The sequence below is a fragment of the Lathamus discolor genome, chromosome 1 (genome assembly GCF_037157495.1).
Source record: "Lathamus discolor isolate bLatDis1 chromosome 1, bLatDis1.hap1, whole genome shotgun sequence".
Classification (NCBI taxonomy): Eukaryota; Metazoa; Chordata; class Aves; order Psittaciformes; family Psittacidae; genus Lathamus; species Lathamus discolor.
This window is the reverse complement of record NC_088884.1, coordinates 13,093,794-13,115,477: the sequence shown is the minus strand read 5'-3', so window position 1 is coordinate 13,115,477 and position 21,684 is coordinate 13,093,794. Positions and strand designations below refer to the sequence as shown.

General features: G+C 38.6%; 1 protein-coding gene across 1 annotated transcript in view; it reads left to right on the top strand.

Moving 5' to 3' along the window:
- CNTN1 (contactin 1) overlaps nt 1–21,684 on the top strand; it is a 250,194-nt gene that overhangs the window by 165,849 nt on the left and 62,661 nt on the right. Inside the window, exons 6-13 of the mRNA XM_065692968.1 lie at nt 7,239–7,368; nt 10,024–10,196; nt 13,617–13,712; nt 15,136–15,342; nt 16,584–16,680; nt 16,835–17,016; nt 19,327–19,451; nt 21,417–21,534. Of these exons, the coding sequence (XP_065549040.1) occupies nt 7,239–7,368; nt 10,024–10,196; nt 13,617–13,712; nt 15,136–15,342; nt 16,584–16,680; nt 16,835–17,016; nt 19,327–19,451; nt 21,417–21,534 (1,128 nt within the window). The remainder of the gene's footprint in view (nt 1–7,238; nt 7,369–10,023; nt 10,197–13,616; nt 13,713–15,135; nt 15,343–16,583; nt 16,681–16,834; nt 17,017–19,326; nt 19,452–21,416; nt 21,535–21,684) is intronic.

Sequence of the window (21,684 nt, the reverse complement as noted above, 5' to 3'; positions counted from 1 at the left end):
GGGCAACCCATTCCAGTGCCTCACCTAACGCTAACAGGAAAGAATTTCTTCCTTATATCCAATCTAAACTTCCCCTCTTTAAGTTTGAACCCATTACCCCTTGTCCTATCACTACAGTCCCTGATGAAGAGTCTGTCCCCAGCATCCCTACACCACCCCTTCAGATACTGGAAGGCTGCTACGAGGTCTCAATACCTTCCTGCATAAGGTTCATGGAGAAAAAGGTATATTGCTATGACATCCACTAGAGGATATTAAAATTTGGCTAAGGAACAGGTACAATGTTACCTTTGACATATGAGGGTGTAAGGACTATATTATCTCTTCATGCCTGACCTTCTCCTTGTTCTTTGAGTGTTTGAGCCCTGCAGACCAAGTCAGAAGCAGAAAGTGCAGCTATACTTCTGGTGATTCCCTAGAGTGGAATAATTAGGGCAAAGACTGTTTTCTTAGTAGTGCCTGACCATGTGCTCCCTGGCCTTTCGCAGAGGTTTCTAGATGCTGCTGCAAAATAAGTAAAACCAAGCCTTATAATAATAGGTCCCTCATCAGGTGTAGGAGTAGGCTGTGCTCTCCCCCCTGAAACTTAGCAGTTGAGGAAATTGGGACGTAAATTGCAGTTAGTGTTCCTGTTGTTGCTAGCAGGCTCAGCTGAGAGACTACAGGTCATGTTGCACAGGTACGGGCAAGTAAATCCATACTCTCTTATGGGAAGATTTGTCACACTCTATTTTAACCATCTAGATGGTATGTGATGCAGCTGTCTTCGTGGTTGATGAAGAGAGAATGGGATATCCAAATTACTTGGTGGAAATGCTTGTCTGATCCCTCAAAAGAAAGCCATATAAGTAGTTTGGACAAAATCCCTAAGTTTTAAAATTACGTGGGATAAATCCTGCACTTTATGTCAAGAGTCTTACTTCAAATTTATTACAGTAGACTAGAAAGTAGTCATAGTAGAAAGAAAGAAGAAAGGAGTTACTATTTTTGTCACAAATTCATTTATTGAACTCTGTCATTTCATTAAGGTTTGAGATACTGCAGTACTGCAAAATCTAATTATTTATAAGACAAACCTTTAAGAGCATTTTGTGTTCCGTGATTTGCCACACACAAAACAACCCCTAAAAACATCCACAGTATGTTTGCACATCTCTGTAGCTGAGAATGAGAAAGAAAAAAATAAACAATTAGGTTTTATTTAACTTTCTATATTGGAAAAATAACCCCAAGAACTGATGCTTTTTTCCTATGTACTAAAAACAATAAATCACAGTAGTCTTTAATAATCTACATACTTTTAACTTCCCTTTCTGGTTCTAATCACACACAGAGCAGTGCCCACAATTATAAGCAGCTTCACTTCATGACATTATCCTTCATCTATGAGTAAAATCGATTTTCAAAATTAATTAGATGCATGTAAAGTCTGAATTAGATAATAGTAGAATAAATTGACTTGTCTGAAAGTGATTTGGATGACTGGTATTAAAAGAAGCAAACCAACCCTGCTGTCTCTCAACAGAGGAATTTTTTTGCTCAGCACTATAACCCACTGAAATTGATGTTTTGAGTTCAGTATTTTATGCTGTCTGTGGTAGTAACAGGTTGGCATGGCTGCTTAATACTATGTAGGATGTAAATATTATATTTATGTTTATGACTTCCATTGCATATGAAGACCAAGATGAGTGGTTGTGTGCAAATGCCCTTGGTGCAGTTTTCTCCTCATTATTTCTTGCTAAGACAAGGAAAGAACCAAGAGGCCAGTAAACTCAGATCTAATGTGAGACCTTTTCTTAAAATTAGAAAGTTCAATAAAAAGGTCTGAATGCTGAAGATCTTTAGATATTAAAATTTAGATATTAAAAAGTAAACTCTTGTAATGGGAATCATTGTTAGACATTGGAAAGGATTTGCTAAAATGAATTATGAAGTTTTACTTATTGGAGGGGTTTTAGAATCAGTTAGGAAGACACCTTTTGGGATGATTCAATGTGGTAGATCTAGTAGGATCTACCAAGATTAGGTAGGGAGAATTACCAGGTAGTCAGTCAGTCACTCTTCTTTAGTGATTTTTACTAATAAGAAACTTAACAGGTCATTTGCTGTACTTAAAATGAATTAAATCAAAAGGAATTTAAATCAGAACTGAAAAAATGGCAGGCCCATTGCCCTGAATATTAGAAGCACAGGTCTTGGACAGGCTGGGACCTGGACATGAAGTCTAGATAATTAGCAATCTGACAAAAATGCGTTGTCACAATGGGGATAATGCCAAAACAAGGAAAAGCAGTGGGTAAGGAGTTTTCTGAGCAACTAATAAAATTAGGTAGATACTAAAAAACACAGAGTGTGTGCTCAGAACAGGGTTTTTCAAGCATTGTTTAACTGGGCTGGATAGGAAAGAAGTTGGGAACACTGAAGAAGCTGAGGTCTGCTTCGTATGTTTGTGTGCAGGTGAGCCCGGTTCACCCTTTCCTAGATAGTGAATTCCTAGAATTTCCTTCACTTTTTCCCTAAGACTGTCCACATTTCTACCCAAAAATCATACCTGTGTGATGATGTCTACATTGGATTGTATTTTCCTGGCATCATGTGAATTTTCCATTGTTTCAGTTCCTGTGGTTCCCTGACCAGTTGAATCCCAAGCAGTTTTCTAGTTATGCCATCTGCTTTCTGTAGATATATCTGTTTCTTTTTGTCATGATAATGTTGAAGCAGCCCAAGATCACTCTGCCATTCCCACAGGATAGCCATAGACCTAGCACCTGCATCCTCTCTTTTTCATAGTGTCCCAAGGTTCATCCCTGGGATGTTCTTGCCACATATTTTCTTCTGATCCTCAAAGCCCAAACTGACCAAGTGACAGTACTCTTCCTCTTCCCACCCTTACTCAGCCTTCTTCCTGTCTGCAGCGAGCCAATGCAAAGGACATGTAAGGAGATCTCCTAATACTATGAACCGAATGAATCATTTTCCTAAATGTGTTTTTAATGAAGACCTGTAAGCTAATCTGGAAGGTTACAAAGTTAATGTAGGGCATTTTTAATTACAATAACTGCATTTGACAAATCAGTCCCTTCCCTTCTTTCTGCCAATGTTATGGTGACTTATAACCAGGGCAGCTATGCTCAAGTCATTCAGTTTTTAAAAATCAAGTCAGAATTTGTCTGCTATGTTGTCAAATGTATGCCAGATTTGTACCTGATATGAATAATTTAGTATCAGTGTCGTTAGAACAATACATAGAATTAACAAATGTATATAGAATTATATTATGGAAATAAATACTGAACTAAAGATATATGCTCTCTAACAACAACAGACAGTGATTAGGCTTTTGGAAGTAAGATACTAGAAGTGGACCTGTGTGGTGGCTATGTTGAAAATTGCATTACCTTTATAGATAAGCATAATTTCCTTATCAAAGAAGAGAAGGATGTGATAGGGAGAACCAGGAGCAGGGTGCATAGAGGATGCAAGGCCATTTGAATGGCCAATAGTTTGGACATGGAAGGATATGAGGTGAAGGGAGATCTACTGATTGATACAAAGGCGACTGGCTACTGATTTGTTTTTAGTTGCAGGGGGTGGGGGGATTAAAACATAAGTAATACAACAGGACTGTATATGGGCTGGAAAACCTCTGTCTCTGTTCTACATTAGTGTATACCATGTAAAATTAAGTAGTTTGAAAGCTAGTTAGTTTTTCAAAAATACATTTAAATAGAAAATTTCACATTTCCTGAATTAAATACATACAGAATCAAGATGCACTGATTAAGCCTTTTTATTGTGCCTTCCTTTTTCCTCTTCTGCTGGAGTGTGTTGAGATGCCTTGAAAAGAACTGCCTCAGATGGTTTCTGACATCCTTTAGTATCTTTTCTCTGAATGCGTTGGGTATTTTACATTATGATCTCTCATAGGCTTGTGCAGGGACATAAAGGTGTGTTAATATAATTTTGTAGCTCATCTGTAAGTAGTAGTAAGGCTTTCAGACATATGTCTTACTTAGGCAGTAGTTCTTTCAGATGGTTCAGTTAATAAGGCAACATTTTTCCACACTAAAGGTGGAAGCCTATAGCCCTGCCTCTATTCCACCCTTTGCACTGGCACAGCTCTTCATCAGTGAACGAATTAACTTCACTAAACTGGCAGAAAACTAACCCAGAAAAATGGAATTGAATAAATTTCCACTCTCTTTAGCTTTATCAGCTACCTAAGAAGTCAGACAAGCAAGAGAGGTGTTGCAGGAATGTCTAGAGGGAAAATGACACTGCCCGTCTGGAAAGTGTTGCCTGGAGAAGGGATGACAGGGCCACCTTCCAGCAGAAACGGTTCTTATACAGGATCCATGATCTCGTCAGCTGTGTAGAGATTTTCTTAACCTTTGTGAAGACTTCCTAATACATTTTGACACTGCCACGAAGTCTGAGCCTTGCTTGCAGAATTTACTGAAGAATGCCTTGAATACTCAGAATTAGGTGAGAGCCTTTAGTCCAATTCAAAATGTAAATCACAATAAATGTACACAGAAAATAGGTCAGGAACAGTATTTGAAAGGTCAGGTAGTCCATCCTCTTCCCTAACGCATGACCAGAACAGATGAAACGTGCTTTTCTTCTCATCCTTACTTTCCCTAATGCATTCATTTCCTTCTTTCTTGTCCAACTTATTTCTCCCCTTTTTCTTGTAGGCACAAATACAATAAGCTGATCTTTTTCCTTGCAGTCTTAGTCTGCACTTTTCTGTCTCTAATCTTCCTCACATAGACATGGTACTTCGCTTAAAGTGCGAACTTTCTTGCTGATCCTTTCAAAAACCCTTTCTTTTCACGTTTCTCCTCCTTACTGTTTCATATCACTGGTCCACACTCACCTTACAACTGAGAATGAAAGATTTATCAGTCGCCACACCTGACATTCAGTCTGTGTATCTTTTTCTGCTCTGCCAGGCATCTGAAACCAGATTCATGATAGATTGCAGCAGAAGTGCCATTCTAAAGTGTATTTGATACGTATGAGAAACAGACATTCACTAAGTATAATTAATAGTGCTGGCAGCATTAAAAATTTATGCCATTAAATGACTTAGTGGTCTATAATATCTATAATATTTGAGTCCTAAGGTGGAAAGAGTCAGCTGTACAGGGTACGGTTATTTGCTGCTAGGGGCCGTTGTTACTCTGTATTCATACTTAAAAATTGCACAGAAAGTGCTGTCAGGTTTGTGGCCCAGTCATTCCAGGCTTCAAGCAAATATGTGATTCTTGCCTTTTCAGGCTGAAGGTACTTCTTTTGATCTAGCAATATGTAGATTTTTACATCATATTGTGCTTTAATACATGAAAGAAAGAAGACCATTTTTCAAAACCTCTTCCTTTCTAGTGGCCTTCTTTTGCTTCTTTGAAAGACTTCTCATTACGTGAGTTGGTTCTTTAAAATGAAGTTGCCTGACCATACCTGCAGCAGCATAACACTGTCTTCTCGATCTGCTCCTGCCCTCAAGTCACAAGGTGATTTTTTTCCCCAAACTTGAACTGGAAAGGGAACTTACTTTTTATCTGTAAACAGTCTTCTGCTGGTGCTGTAATCCAGTGTCTATCTATGAATATGGAATTAAGGAACAATAAAAATGATAGCTGTGGAAAGACTGTTTTCTGTATATATGATATGTTACCATTGACAATTTGCATTCTTTAGTTATATAGATAGATCCTTTCTTCTCTTTTAGGTTTTCTAAAAACTGTTTGATTTAGAGTGTTTTATGACCAAAGGCAAGACTTTTAATGGGATAGTAAAAAATCATAATTAGGTTTAAGGACATGAATATGTTGCATTGCCATTTTATCTCTTGATCTGTGAAGGTTTTTTAAATGTAGTATTAGAAGGCGTAGTGGATTTTATAGGCAGCACAGATACTATTGCAAAATGTTAGGATTTTTCTGTCTTAAACTGTTGCTTTGGGAATTTTTTTAGATAAAATGATTCAGCCATCTCTGAAGAGATTGGGAAAGTTGTTTGGGTTTTTTTCCATTGTATTGTAAGGTCATTTTCCAGACTTCTGGCATCTCTAGGATTTGGAGCAAGGCTCTGAACTTGACTGGAAAATGAACCTGGTAGCAGTCATGTACTAGTTTGCTTTTCCTATGAGTTTGCTTACAAGCGTCCATATTGTTAGTTCAGTCTCAGTAGAGACCTCTGAGAATTAGACAGCTGTGTTGTCCGAAAATTTTACCTCCTCACTGTGCCATTCTGTGCCCGGAATGTACATTTGCCATTTTCACAGGAAAAAAAACAGGTACATCCTGGGTTTACTGAGCAGAATTTTCCCAGAGCATTCCACTATTTCTCCTAGTCTTGCTTTTACAGATGCCAGAGATCAATCTTGCATGTTTGGAGGAGATCATACAATGGTTTGGGTTGGAAGGGAACTTAAAGATCATCTAGTTCCAGCCCCAGCAAATAAAGGAGAAGGGAATGCAGCAGAGGCGTCCAGAGCCCAAGACCTTTACAGCAGCATCAGCAAATGGAGGATAAAGATGAAAAAAACATAGTTTGTTGACAAAATTGTTTGACATTTATTCACCTTTAAGTGCTTGAATTTAAAAACTTAAACTATTTTCAATGTGGGATTTTTTTATTTTTTATTTTATTTTGGAGGGGAGAAAGTTAATATATACATACACCTGAGCTTGAGAGGAAAGATAGAAGTGTGTTCTTGACACAATGTAATTCTCAGCTTTGATCTCCAACATAAGGGGGTTTTGTCTGGTGCAGTAAAGATTCTGAATATGTAAAAAACACTAGATACGATTAGGATATAAATAAGGAGCACCTAATATTTGGGTAGTTGTTTTGGATCTGGACCTGTTTGATGAGAATTTGTTGGCCTCTGAAGTTGGCTTACTGTGTTTCTAAAGGGCATAACTTCAATTCATAATTATCTCAACTACATTTGGCATAATGATAATATGATAACAGTGGAGAAGGCACAGGAATATAGTTTGAGTTACTTTAGTTCTCAGAAGGGAGGTATGAAACAGGAGTCAGTGAAGGAAGGCCAGCACTTCTGTTATCCTTACTGCTCCGGTTTTCTTGATGTATATAGAACTTGATTTTGGGGTACTCAATATTTAGCCTTTGCATTTTGAATGTGGGAGGTGTGATGTAATTTCATCTTCAGGTTGACTACTAACTAAAAAGTGATTAATTTCAAACTACTAATTTTTCAGAGGAAGGAAACAAAGGCTATGGACCTGTTTTTGAGGAGCAACCCATTGATACCATCTATCCAGAAGAATCTTCAGATGGACAAGTTTCAATGAACTGCAGAGCTCGAGCAATTCCTTTTCCTACTTACAGGTAACCTCTCTTGATTTTCAGGTCTTAGGTATTTTACTCAGTGAGGGTTTCAATTGTGAAATGATTGGCTGTCTTAACAGGTTACAAAAGGATTACAAAAGGATTACAAGTGCTACATGATACAAAGTCTTCAAGGCAGGGGAAAATGGAGAGATTTGCAATTTCTGAGTAAGAGCCAACCTTGATTTAGTTTGCCCGAATGTCTAGTCAGTGTTGAAGACAGTACATTCCTTTTGTGTTAGATGTTTTCAGCTTTTGAAAGGAATACTGATCCAGATCCAAACAAAAAAGAATTATCTCTAAAAAATAATTAAGAAACGCGTGTTTCTAGGTAAGGATGACGGACGTTTAAATCCTTGTTATTCTTGATTTGGAACAGCTTTTTTTTATTGTATTTTACTCTGAAAGAAGAATGGCTGTTGAACCTGGATATTCTACATCCTATGTTGCTTTTCATCCACTGTATTGCAGAGAGATGCTCGATAATGTGTCAGCTCTGCTACTGAAGACATTAAAAACTTTATTCCGGAAATACTTTTCAACTAGTTTAGTAGGGATTCACACATGACCTCTTTCACAGTATTTGTGGTCATGTTAGTAGCAGAGCAATTCTGCTTTATTGTGTGACCGCTGGGTATCCATATGAGTTTGTTGGCCATTATCTGCTCTATTATGTACGGGAAAATATCCTTAAGATTGTCACTATTAAGACTATGACTAATTTGCAACGAGTCATGGGCAGAAGACTGTTGTCATCATAGTAAGGGGCAGATACAATTTCTTGCCAGTAAAAGAGTTCAATTTAACTAAATTGTTCTCTGATCCTATGATCCACCTCCAGTACTCACTTAGGTGTTTTCTTAGACTTTGGCTTCTAAGACAGAGCAAGCAGTTGAGTCTGTTTCCCATTCTTTTAAATGTGTTTAAAATGTTCATCGCCTTTTTCTTTAAATATGCTTACAGATTGTCTACATGTGTAGACCCACCTGTGACTGAAGGTTTTCAGGGAGGACTCCAATACCCCTTTTAAATATGATCCCTGTCTCTAGTATATTTACAAGTTTTTCTACACTTCATTTTGCCTTGCTTATTGAGGACTGGGAATGAAGAGAGATCAGATACACATAGTTTCAGTACCCTTCTGATACTCTTCCCCATCACTTCTAGTCTGTCCAGAGACTCCCCCATCCTGTCTGCAAGACTATGTAAACATGCCATCTATAGAGCGATCATGGGCTCCACATAAATTTTAGCATTCTTCATATCTGTTGTGGGCTCTGCAAAATCTGAAGTAGCAAAGTCACTCTGGAAGAATTGCCTTGCACCTCCAGAGCTCTTCTTATTTCCTCACATTGTTATTTTAGTCTCAATATATTTTACCTCAAATATATTATTTTCATTTCTCAGCCTGCCAACAGCTCATGAGTCAAGATTTTCCTGTCTCTGAGGTAGATAAGTCCTTCCTGCCACATTCTCATTGCAGCGTAAGCTGTTCCTTTGGCAGTTATTCCTAGGTTTTTCCTAACAGAGGATCTATTATTTGTAATACAGACATGCAGTATGTCTCATAGGACTGAAGTGATGCCTCTAAAATCTTGTAAAACCCAAATGCTATTTATTGCATCTTGAAAATCCTGCCATTTCATTAATAATTTTGTATTTATTTTTTGTTAATATCACCTTTATTATTGTTTCTTTCTATCACAATTGCAATTTCAGTTTCCAGATGAGTATTCTGTGTATTTCAGTACATCTTTGATAAGGAAGGAAGGCACAGGGCATGCACTCTCATTTTCGAACATTAATGCCTATCTTTACTTTGTGACAAAAAAGTATTTACACCGAAATAATTTTATGATATTTAAATGCTTAAGGAGCATCTTCCCTGCTTGCGTTCAGGAAACGCTCAGTTTCTTTCAGAGACGGTTATGGGCTCCCCCTTGTGGACACAGTAATAAATACAGACCTAGAGATGGTTCCCCCTGCGTGTATTTTGTTTTTGTAAATCAGTAAGGGCCAGACCTAGGTGACCGAGTTTCCCTCCTAGTTTCTGAAGTGCAAGTTACAGAAACTCGGGGAGCTGGCTGTGGGCTTTTACAGTAATTAAGGTGAGAGTGTCCAGCAATTTTCTGAGTGTAGGAAGTAGGTCTTGAATCAGGCATTCCACTGTTTCTGCGCTGACTTCACTGGCACGTTAGGCTGTATGAAACATTTTCATCCCCTGCAGCAAGTTTTCAAAAGGCTGTTAAAAATTTCACTACTCCATACTTTAAAGATGCAGAGGGAGTATTTTCTTAGCTAATTTGGCCTTAAATAACTATTCTACGATACGTTTGCAATCCAGTACTTGATTGCTACCAAGCTTATTCACAGCCAGCTCAAGCATCTTTCGCTGCGTGGCCAGCAACCAGGTCTTCACCTATGTCACATCCCTGAGAAAGCTAATGCAGTCTGAAGCTGTTACATTTAAAAGATCTCTGGAGTCCAGATATGTGGCTCTGGCTGAAGAAAAGCATAAAACATATATAGAAGTATATTCCTGCCTTCCTGTATAGTTTATCACGATCCATGAGTTATTTTTCAAATCATATTTCTTACCAGGCTTGGGTTTTGGGGCCAAACCTTACATCTGGCTTTTCTTTTTTTTTTTAATAGGTGGAAACTCAACAACTGGGACATTGATTTAACAAAGGATCGCTACAGTATGGTGGGAGGCAGACTTGTTATCAATAATCCAGAGAAATCAAGGGATGCTGGAAAATATGTCTGTGTAGTATCTAATATCTTTGGAACTGTCAGAAGCAGTGAAGCCACTCTGAGTTTTGGATGTAAGTTGATATTTATGTCAAAGCATAGAAGCTTCATTGTCTTCTGCTAACATATGCTATTGCTGTATTACTCTGTAAAAACAGTATGTTTAGTAGCTTAGTCTGCAGAGATCAACACATAATAAATTTTGTAAGCATTTTATATTTTTTAGCATTCAGCTGACACATCATCCTTTGCAATGAGTTATTGTTAAATTAATAATTGAAGAGACTTATGGAACCAGATCTTGAGATAATAATGTCCAGACTCTTTTTAGATATGGTAGGAGCTGAGGAGAAATAGTCACAGAGGAAAGATGCAAGTGGGAGCATACAGTGATGAGGTGCTGCTGCAGTGCGAACACAACCGAGATGCCTGCAGGAGGAAGGCATGCACTCACTAGTAAAGCATGCTCTCTGACTCCTAGGCTGCGATGAAGACCCTGCTAGGGGACATTTCTGTCAGCTTCTGACAATCATGAACCAGTCTTGTGAATGCATGCATATGCACAGACCTGCACTCTCAACAAATGCATGCATTGGAAAAAACTGATGTACTACAAGAAGAGTAATGTAAAATTTTGCTGACTGAGCACAGTGTTTGGGATTTATATTTTATTTTGCCTTAAGATGCTTTTTTTCCTCAATGTATTTTTTCATCAGAGAACAAAAATAGGAATCCACAAAGAATTAATCCTCTCTTACCAGTGACCATTCACACAGGCCTGTGTGTCTTTTAATGCCGAGAACATCTGAAAACACTGTCTTTAGTAGAGCTGGATCTTTTTAGATCCAGTGCTTTAAAACCCATTAAAAACTTTTTCAACTTTTACACACATCCTCCTGAAGGAAGGAATTTTATCCTGCAGGATTATTTAGTGGCTTTTTGGTGTGTGCTGAGCAAAATCAGAGATGATTCACTGCTCTGTTTGCTGGGAAGCAGTTTCAGAATAGTCAAACACAGCAATTTCACAGCAGAGAGGCTGCAAGAATGACAAGGAAGAGAAATTTGCATACTCTTTAGCTATTGCTTGTATGCTTATAGGAGTAGAGTGATTATGCTAATTCATTCTAGCTAAAAATGAATTTCTTCCAATTAAGAGTTCATGGAATCACACATTATAATTATTGAGTAATAACTAAGTAGTGCTTATGCAAAGAAGATAGCAAGACCCAGTCAGAAACAGAGCATTCTGTAAGTGGGAAAAAGGTATACAGTTTCATCTCAATAATTGAATGACTTTCCTGTGCTTGGTATAGACTATTTTATTTCAGGACTAGCATAATGTTTTATGTACACAAATTGCCTGTCTGTTCCCATGTCTATAAATATGTGGTGGCCGTCCTAAATATTTAGAAGTTATTCAAGAATACTATAAACAAAATGTCTACACTTCAAAATAGCTAAAATAACTTAAAATCAATGATCGGTTTTCCTTTCATCAAACCCTACATCATGCATATGCAAAGCAGTATCAAATTAGAAACACATTTTTTGCTAATGATTGTAGTTTTTATTTTTTCCTATTGCTGCAAGAGATTTGAGGCACTAATCTGTTCCAGAGAAAGCAAAATTGAATTACTGTGACAAGTATATATGATGATCAAAAGATCTGAAACAAGAAAATTGATGTTTTAGGAAGAGATCAGTCAGTATTTTGAAGATACAAAGTAGTTGTGTAGTAAGGTCTGTGCAGGCAAGTGGAACAGGAATATACTCAAACTACTGGAGATATGGTATGAATGGAAATATTCCAGTCTGAGTGAAGAGCTTCCTTGGCTTCGAGTACAAATCCTGTCTGGTCAAATAGCTAATTCTTACTGAATCTGTATGGTAAGCTTAGTTTCTTTGTTATCAAAGATTAATATTCCAAATTAATTGGGAGCTAGCTGTGGAGAGCTGGATACATTCATTGCACCAGGGCACAAGGTAAAAATAAATAATAGTCAGAAGTCCTTAAAGAGGTCCTTAGAGTGGCCCATTACAGTGCCTGCCATTTAGGCATTGATCCAGTCAGGATCCTGTCAGTCACTGGAAAGATCTCTGTTACCTACTGGTCTGTTTGAGCAGAATAGCCATTAGTATTTCGGAAGCTGGAAGAGGCATCTTTCCCTGAACATAACTCTCCTAGAGCTCTTTTCATGCATTTGACAAAACTTAATGACATTTGCTTCTTAGATTCTTGTAATCATTCAGGTCTCACAGCTGTGGTTGGCTTTGGAGGAATCCTTCACCTGTACCATGTTTAGTAAATGTAGCCGCTGTTTCGAAGTTAAGGAATTAATTATTTTTGGATAATGCTGACTGTCTACTGGATCCGTCTAACTATACGTTGCATTTTACGGTAGTGAATAGTCTCTGTTTCCTTCTTAATATCTTCTAGCATGCAGCTCTGTCCTGAATTTTTCTTTATTGTTTCTGGCTGGCTGCTCTTGGCTTAAGTTTTAGTTAGATTTCAGACCCAGCGCTGGCAATTTAGTAGGACTGGATAGCTGCCTACCATTGAAGAAGGCTGATGTAATCTGAATGAAGTTAGCTTAGATGATTTCTGTGGTAGAATATTGCATTCAAAGTCTGCGTATGTGGCTGTCATGCATATATTGTTTGCACCACAGTAACATTTAAAGCAGGATTCCAGCTGTGATCTCTACAGCCTTGCTGTACTTAGTGACATGGAGAAGCTTCACAAGAGAAGCTTCCCTGCCTCAAGATGCAGATAGTTTAATTTCAGACTGGATACATAAAATGAGTGAAAAGGAGCAGCAAAGCGCCCTTATTGACCCTGTTGCAACTGTTGCCTTATCAGTGCAAATACCATTACTATTCTCCCATGGTCTGTGGGATGATGTGTACCTCCACGAAGGACTTGCTTCTTTATAATTTTACCCACTGTCTACCCTGCTGCATGGAAGTTGGTTTAAAGAGGGTTGGCTAAGGTTTCTCCTGGGATCTGAGTCACTTCTGTTCCAAACTTATGGCAGAAAAGGTGTGTCTGAGCTAGCTGCTTAGCAGTCCTTGGCTGCTGGGGTTATCAGGGAGGGCAGCCAGGCCATTTTAGAGAAGCCACTTTAAGTTACATTAAAGGATTAAACCTGCGTTTTTTGAGAAACCAATCGAAAAATAACCTAAAATTCTTCTCCTTTCTCTACTTGGGATTCCTTCTTCAAATGTAGCTCACTTGGCTACTCTTAGGGATACGATCTGCACAGGGGTGTTTTTCTGGCATTTTTGATTATTATGACTAAAATACTGTAAAAAATTCATTGCACTTCATAATGATGAAGTTAAAATGAGCAAAACTGGTATTATGGGTCCACAGGTATCTATCTACTATATATTGTTGTATTTCTGGGTTAATGTCTACAGGGCTGAAAATAATAATAAAGAAAAATTCTTGTATTAAAACCCCCATTTTTCCTCCCCCATTCTTTTTAAACTAGATCTGGATCCCTTTCCACCTGAGGAACGCTATGAGGTTAAAGTGCGAGAAGGTGTTGGAGCAGTGCTTCTTTGTGAGCCTCCTTACCACTACCCAGGTAATTCAGCATAAAGTGCTTCATTTTCAACTGCTTAAGAGTGGAAAAGGAATAAATATTTACTTTGGAAAGTTTCTTTTAATTTTACTAAAACAGTAACTTTCATGCAGCTTGAGAATCACTGTTTAGGTTAGGTTTCCATTTTGTATATATGCCTATAGTTGACTATATGTAAAGGATATTCAATTTGCAAATAGGTTTTGATACCTAAATTACTCAGACTAATCTGGATAATGGAGGGGAGGCTTGTTGTACCATTCAAAAGACCTGAGTACATGGCACTGTATCACTGTCATTCCAGACTTTCTGCTGCCCTTGAGCAAGGCCCAGTTTCGTTCCACCTAATGAAATTACCTCAACAGAAATGATCATGGGCTCTTGTTACAGTCATGGTACAGCAGTAGGCACCAGATGAGACTATTTATGCTCTGGAAGTGCCTTTTTCTCATCATTAGCTATTGAAGAGTTCTGCAGGGATTATGCCCCTAAACTCAAGTATCTGCAGTTCCATTCAGAGGGCTAAATTTAGGTGTTAGCATCTCTTTTATCTTGTAAAATAGGATAATGTTTTAGTTTTCATGCTCAACACATAAGTATTGCATAAGTAATACATAAGTATTGCAAGGAAATAAAGAACTGAGATATATTGCTAGTTAAAATATTCCAAGGCTTTGTCTAAATTGCAAGGCTGGTGAGGCCTTCCCAGCTTCTCAGTTGTGTGAGGTAGACCCAGCTGCCCATCTCCTCCCACTCCACTCCAGTTCCTGTGGGAAGGCTGTGCCCAAGGGGAGCTTCACACACTGTAACTGGGTACTCAGTAATCTGCACTCATGGTAGCAGTACTCCTGTGTTCAGTGTAGACAGATATTGGCTGGCTACTGAGACATGTAGGCTGAGAAAGTTGGGGCTGTTCAGCCTGGAGAAGAGAAGGCTGCATGGAGACCTCATAGCAGCCTTCCAGTACCTGAAGGGGGCCTGTAGGGATGCTGGGGAGGGACTCTTCATTAGGGACTGTAGTGATAGGACAAGGGGTAACGGGTTCAAACTTACACAGGGGAAGTTTTGGTTGGCTACAGGGAAGATGTTCTTTCCTGTGAGGGTGGTGAGGCACTGGAATGGGTTGCCCAAGGAAGCTGTGAATGCTCCATCCCTGGCAGTGTTCAAGGCCAGGTTGGAAGAAACCTTGGCTGAGATGATTTAGTGTGAGGTGTCCCTGGCCATGGCAGGGGGGTTGGAACTAGATGATCTTAAGGTCCTTTCCAACCCTAACTATTCTATGATTCTATATTATATTCTCTCCCACAAAGCTGCCTCTCCCAAAGGAAAGATCAGAGTGAAATAATTTATATTCAGACAGTATTCCATAGGTTAAGTAGTTGATAGTATCGGTTTTTAATACTGACTAGAAAATATTTTCCTCCAGATGACCTCAGTTATCGGTGGCTTCTAAACGAGTTCCCAGTATTCATTGCTTTGGACAAACGACGATTTGTGTCACAGACGAACGGCAATCTCTACATTGCGAATGTAGAAGCATCAGATAAGGGCAATTATTCGTGTTTTGTGTCCAGCCCATCGATAACAAAGAGTGTATTCAGCAAATTTATTCCACTCATCCCCCAGTCTGATCGTAAGTATTTATTGGAAAAAGTGTTCAAAATGTTTGTGGTTTAATTTTGCTCATTCATAAGTACTTTCAGCTCTGTGAGGAGAAGTACACGGCAAGTTATAATGACTACTGCACAATGTTATTTAGTTTTCCAGGTACGGAGGTTAAAAACATTCCCATCTACAGTGAAATCTCTGTGAAGGAAATCTCTCCGAATTCATTTACAAATTTCCTTTCGTACTGTCAAGAACAGAGTTCTCCCCCCCAGAGTCCCCATCTCTTTTGTGTGATAAGCCCCTGTACTCATCCCAAAACCTTTAATATTTTTTCTGACCTTGTCATTGGTTCTAAGTGATATTACTGTAAAGCAGAAACTTCATGTAAAAATTAATGAACAGCTTCAGGAATTAATTTTTTCCCAGTGAGTCCCCCATGAAAATGGAAAATGCTTTTCCCCTGCTGAAATTTCCTATCCAATGGTGGCCTAAGAGCTTTGTGTTTCATGGCCAATCCCCTAAGACACCTACGTGGCTTTGTGTTACTAGAGAATTCCCTGCCATTTCTTCATGAAAACCGCATATTTTCGAAATGGTAGCCAGGTTCCCTTTTGCCACTTCAAACTGTCAGTCACTAGAATCTCATAAGCTACTCATCAAGATTTCAGTGACCCTTTTATCTGTTAAACTTTACATATTCCAGTGAAGAACTGTAATTGAATTTGAGTAATTACAGATCAGTGATCTTTGTCCAAATTTTCCGTGGCCAATACTCATACTGTGATCTTCATCTAGAACTGCAAAAGGAGTCCTACAGGGATCATCAGTGGGTAGATTTGATTACATTTGCATCCCTGTACCCTCATTAAGATGTAGATTTGCTGGCTCTAATTCCTTCATACTCTTACTAAGATAATAATATTAAATTCATTACAATTTGGAATGTTCCATTCTGTAAAAGAATCTGTGGAAAAGAGAGACTCAGGCTTTTGTCTACCCACATGCACAGTACATCATCACACTTCAAATGCAAGTAAATGTTAAAGCACTGTGCTGCAAAAAATATTAGGCATTACCATCCAGAGAAAGATAACTAGCTGCTGAGTAAAACAATTCTGCATTACTATTAAAAGTTCAGTGCTAAATCAGACCTCATGAATGGTCAAGCTCCATGTAGATGATTTTGTCTGGAATTTTATTAACATTTTTCTTGAGCTGTATTCTTTTCTGATGTGCCTTTCCTGAAAATCTCTTTTTTCATCTTAGGTGCTAAAGTATATCCCGCTGATATCAAAGTTAAGTTCAAGGACACCTATGCTCTCCTAGGGCAAAACGTGACGCTGGAGTGTTTTGCTCTTGGGAAGTAAGTGTATTTTAAAGTTATTGTAGAGCACTATTTGCTTTCATATTTCAGGGAATGAAAAGACATGTTTCACCATCAAACGCTGTTTTGTAGTCTGCAATTTAACAGCCACTTCTTGAACATGCTGATTTGTACTTTACTGTACCTTTTCAAGTCCGGTTCCTGAACTCAGATGGAGTAAATACCTTGAACCCATGCCAGCCACTGCTGAGATAAGCATGTCTGGTGCAGTTCTTAAGATCTTTAATATTCAGTATGAAGATGAAGGACTTTATGAGTGTGAAGCTGAAAACTATAAAGGAAAAGATAAACATCAAGCAAGAGTCTATGTACAAGGTAAGTGAAACAATTTTATTCTTCACAATTTATGTTGCTTTCACTTATGTTGCAGATATCTTTGTTTCCACACTTGATGTCAGTGCTGACTCATAGCATCGTCTTGACACACTGCTGTTCAAGCTAATAGAGCAAAAGCAAAACTCATGCACTGAATGCCAGGCATAACATTTGAGTATTAATTGAACAACTACTTAATTTGTCTGGTTATGATAGCTGTGTATAGACCTTAACATAGTAGTGATATAGTAACGGAAATTAAATAAATTTAGAGTACTTGAAGTGAAAGAACTTCCAGGAAGAAAAGGAGATGATTAGGTTTGTTGCACATTCTTGTTTCCTCTTTTCATAGAATCATAGAATAGTTAGGGTTGGAAAGGACCTTAAGATCATCTAGTTCCAACCCCCCTGCCATGGGCAGGGACATCTCACACTAAACCATACCACCCAAGGCTTGGTCCAGCCTGACCTCGAACACTGTGAGGGATGGAGCATTCACAACCTCCCTGGGCAACCCATCCCAGTGCCTCACCACCCTAACAGGAAAGAATTTCTTCCTTATATCCAATCTAAACTTCCCCGTTTAAGTTTTAACCCTTTACCCCTTGTCCTGTCACTACAGTCCCAGGTGAAGAGTCTGTCCCCAGCATCCCTATAGCCCCCCTTCAGATACTGGAAGGCTGCTCTGAGGTCTCCACGCAGCCTTCTCTTCTCCAGGCTGAACAGCCCCAACTTTCTCAGCCTGTCTTCATACGGGAGGTGCTCCAGATCATCCTCGTGGCCCTCCTCTGGACTTGTTCCAGCAGTTCCATGTCCTTTTTATGTTGAGGACACCAGAACTGCACACAATACTCCAGATGAGGTCTCACAAGAGCAGAGTAGAGGGGCAGGATCACCTCCTTCGACCTGCTGGTCACGCTCCTTTTGATGCAGCCCAGGATACGGTTGGCTTTCTGGGCTGCGAGCGCACACTGCAGCTGGCTCATGTTCATTTTCTCATCGACCAGCACCCCCAAGTCCTTCTCCACAGGGCCGCTCTGAATCTCTTCTCCGCCCAACCTGTAGCTGTGCTTGGGATTGCTCCGGCCCAGGTGTAGGACCTTGCACTTGTCACGGTTGAACTTCATAAGGTTGGCATCAGCCCACCTCACAAGCGTGTCAAGGTCCCTCTGGATGGCATCCCTTCCCTCCAGCGTATGAACCAAACCACACAGCTTGGTGTTATCGGCAAACTTGCTGAGGGCGTACTCAATCCCACTGTCCATGTCACCGACTAAGATGTTGAACAAGACCAATCCCAGCACCCATCCCTGAGGGACACCACTCATTACTGTTCTCCGGCTGGACATCGAGCCATTGACCACAACTCTTTGCATGCAACCATCCAGCCAGTTCTTTATCAACTGAGTGGTCCATCCATCAAATTGATGTCTCTCCAATTTAGAGACAAAGATGTCGTGTGGGACAGTGTCGAACGCTTTGCACAAGTCCAGGTAGATGACATCAACTGCTCTACCCCTGTCCATCAGCTCTGTAGCCCCATCATAGAAGGCCACCAAATTGGTCAGGCAGGATTTCCCCTTAGTGAAGCCATGCTGGCTGTCACCAAGCACCTTGTTGTTTTTCATGTGCCTTTTGTTGGTCTTCTCTGTCTTAGTTCTCTCTCTTACTAGTTGCACTCAACTGTTTATTCCCCCAGCCTCTGTCCCTTCTCTTCAGGCATTTGTCAAAGTGAGGGAACCAAAACACTGCATCTTGCCATTCATTGTTAAATCATCCCAAGTAACCTGACTGCCTTGACTGAGACTTGTGCCACTTAACTGTGTCATGAAAAGGTCATCCGTAACATCTGAATTACCTTCAGGAGATTTCTGTCTCTTCTCTTCGACTGTACAGAAAATCTGCCAAGTTAAGATCCTTAGCTCGAGCTTCACTGGGAGAAATTCAGAATTGGCATGGGAAGGTTGTTACTGTTTGTAATAGGTAAAGCTACTAAATAGGTTCATTTCCTTAGCAAAACAAAAAATGCTGGGGCATTTTCAATATTAAGTTCTTAATTAGCTTCTCTGGACCAAAAGAATATTTTCTTGGAGATTCTTTCAGTACTCACATGGTTTTGTACAATTTCGTCATTTAACTGTCATTTTATGGTGTTATTGAGTAATTTCCACATTGTATAATCGACAGGTCTGTGTGAGTGGTAACATAACTTTGGACACTCGTGAAAAAGCAGTGGAATTAATACAACATAATGCTCAACTAAATATGTATCTGCTATATTTACAAGGCATCATGGTTTTTATCTTTCAGCTTCTCCTGAGTGGGTAGAACATATCAATGATACAGAGAAGGATATAGGCAGTGACCTCTACTGGCCTTGTGTAGCTACAGGCAAGCCTATTCCAACAATTAGGTGGTTGAAGAATGGTGTTGCGGTAAGTATATTGTCATAGATAATACAGGATTGATCGATTAACTGAGGGAAATTATTTTTTGAAGCATGCATTATTAAAAGGTTAAAAGAAAATTAATTTTAATGATACAAATATTTGCTGATCCACTTGCATTAGGCATTAAAATCTATTTTTTAAAGTTTCATCTGAGTTTTCAGTTTTCTGAGGATATGAAGAATTCAGCATTTCTTTAGGCTATTTAATATTCAGTCTGAATTATGAACGCGACTTTTGACCACATGTTGGGAGGTAGCTATCCCTTTTTCTCTAGTCCTCTTTATCTAAATGCTATTTTCTTCTCTCTGGATAAAAAAATGTCTATCAGCTTATCTTCAGAAATAATCCTTTTTACCACATTAAACATGAGTGTGTCTTTCAAAGTGTGAGACAAAATAGAGTCAGTGGAGACAAGAGAAGAAAGGGTAATTTTTAAATTGCCAATGCTCCTGTATCGTGCTTTTCCACATTTTTTCCTAGCCACAGACTATTGCAAAATTCCATTATTTTAGGCGATGTGAAGTTTAAATGAGTACCATTTGATAATTTAAATTCATTACATTGGATATTTTCTCTCCAAGCATTTCAACAATGTAATATCTATTGCTTAATATCTATTGTATGATGTGCCATTAAAGAACAAAGAGGATAGAAGGGGGCACAATGTAACACTGCATCTGTTGAGCTGTGGTGGCACTGATCTTGGCAAGCAAGCAGAAAAAGACAACGAGGCAGCATTGGTTTGGCTTTATGTTTTAAGAAAAATGTGGGAGCTTGGAGAGAGAGTAAGGGTATCACCATCTGCCATATGGAGATGGCTTAAGCCAGGAAAAACAATGCTGCTTTCTAGCTTCAGTAGTTATTACAAACAAGTAATTTAACAAATGAATTGCTTGATGGTCCCCACTCAACTTGGCTTTCACTGACAAAATCTCCATGCTGGATTGCAGAAAGCGGTGTGTAATTGTGCAGTAGTACACCAGAAGTTTATGCTGTGTGTTAATATTATGAGATGATTTCCAAATGGAAAATAGCAAAAAATATTTAAATTGCCTTGAAAATATAGCTTGTTTCTAAATCAGATAATTTTTAATTAGGTGGTTCACTTAGCAAAAAATAATTTTTTTTGGAAAATATGATTTAAACATTTTTTAAATAAAAATGCAGGATATATGTTTCCTTTAATCTTTTTCAGATAAATAGTATTCTTTTAATCTTCCACTGCTCCATGCACTCCAATTTACTCATATGCAGGGTTTAAAGCTTTTCAGCTTGATTTTGACAAGAAAACAGAACTTATTAACATGATCTTTCAAAACCAGACATCTACATGTACTTTACAAAATGCACCAGCACACATTTTGTACTTTTATACACAATTGTTTAGAAATAGATTAAGTACTTTATTTTGATTTACTGTATTTTCTTTTGATGTTAAAACAATGTAATAGAAGATAACTTATGCTACCTCTCAGAGGAATCGTCTGAAAAACTTCTGCCTCACTGGGACTTGCTTTGACCTTTTACTGTTGTAAAACAATGTATGTACAATAGAAGGTACTGAACCGTGAGTGTAGAAAAACAAAGCTTATGTACATAAAATGAATTTCATTTCTTGTTTCTTATTTCTGAATCAGTAGTGTTTACATTAGTATGGTAACAAGGGACTGAAGAATAGGTGTGTCAGGTGCCACTCAGCTAAGACTTTTCCATCTATATCAATAGACAATGAGTCTGTCTTTAAAACAAGAAGGTGAATAGATTGTCACAAAGACTGAAATGTAACATGGGTAAAATAAAATCTCACTGGTGTCTTAATGTTATGTGAGGAACTCTTTTCTGAATGCTGTCCCTAAAAAATAAAGTAGAAGATATGTGGAATGGGTATAAATTCGTCAGCATACATCGTCTATATGAATATCTTGTTGTTTTATTGATTCTGTGTTTTAGTTCCGGAAAGGTGAACTAAGAATACAAAGTCTGACCTTTGACGATGCCGGCATGTACCAATGTATAGCAGAAAACACACATGGAATTATTTATGCAAATGCTGAACTGAAGATTGTGGGTCAGTAGGATTACTTGCTCTATTTTCTATTTCAGGTTTGAGTAAGATAACAGTCATATTTGCAGGCATAGTTTGGTAACAGATTCCTGTGAGGATAAAGCCAAAAACCCTCGCTCAATCTAGGGGCTTTATTTGAGCTCTCTATCTGGG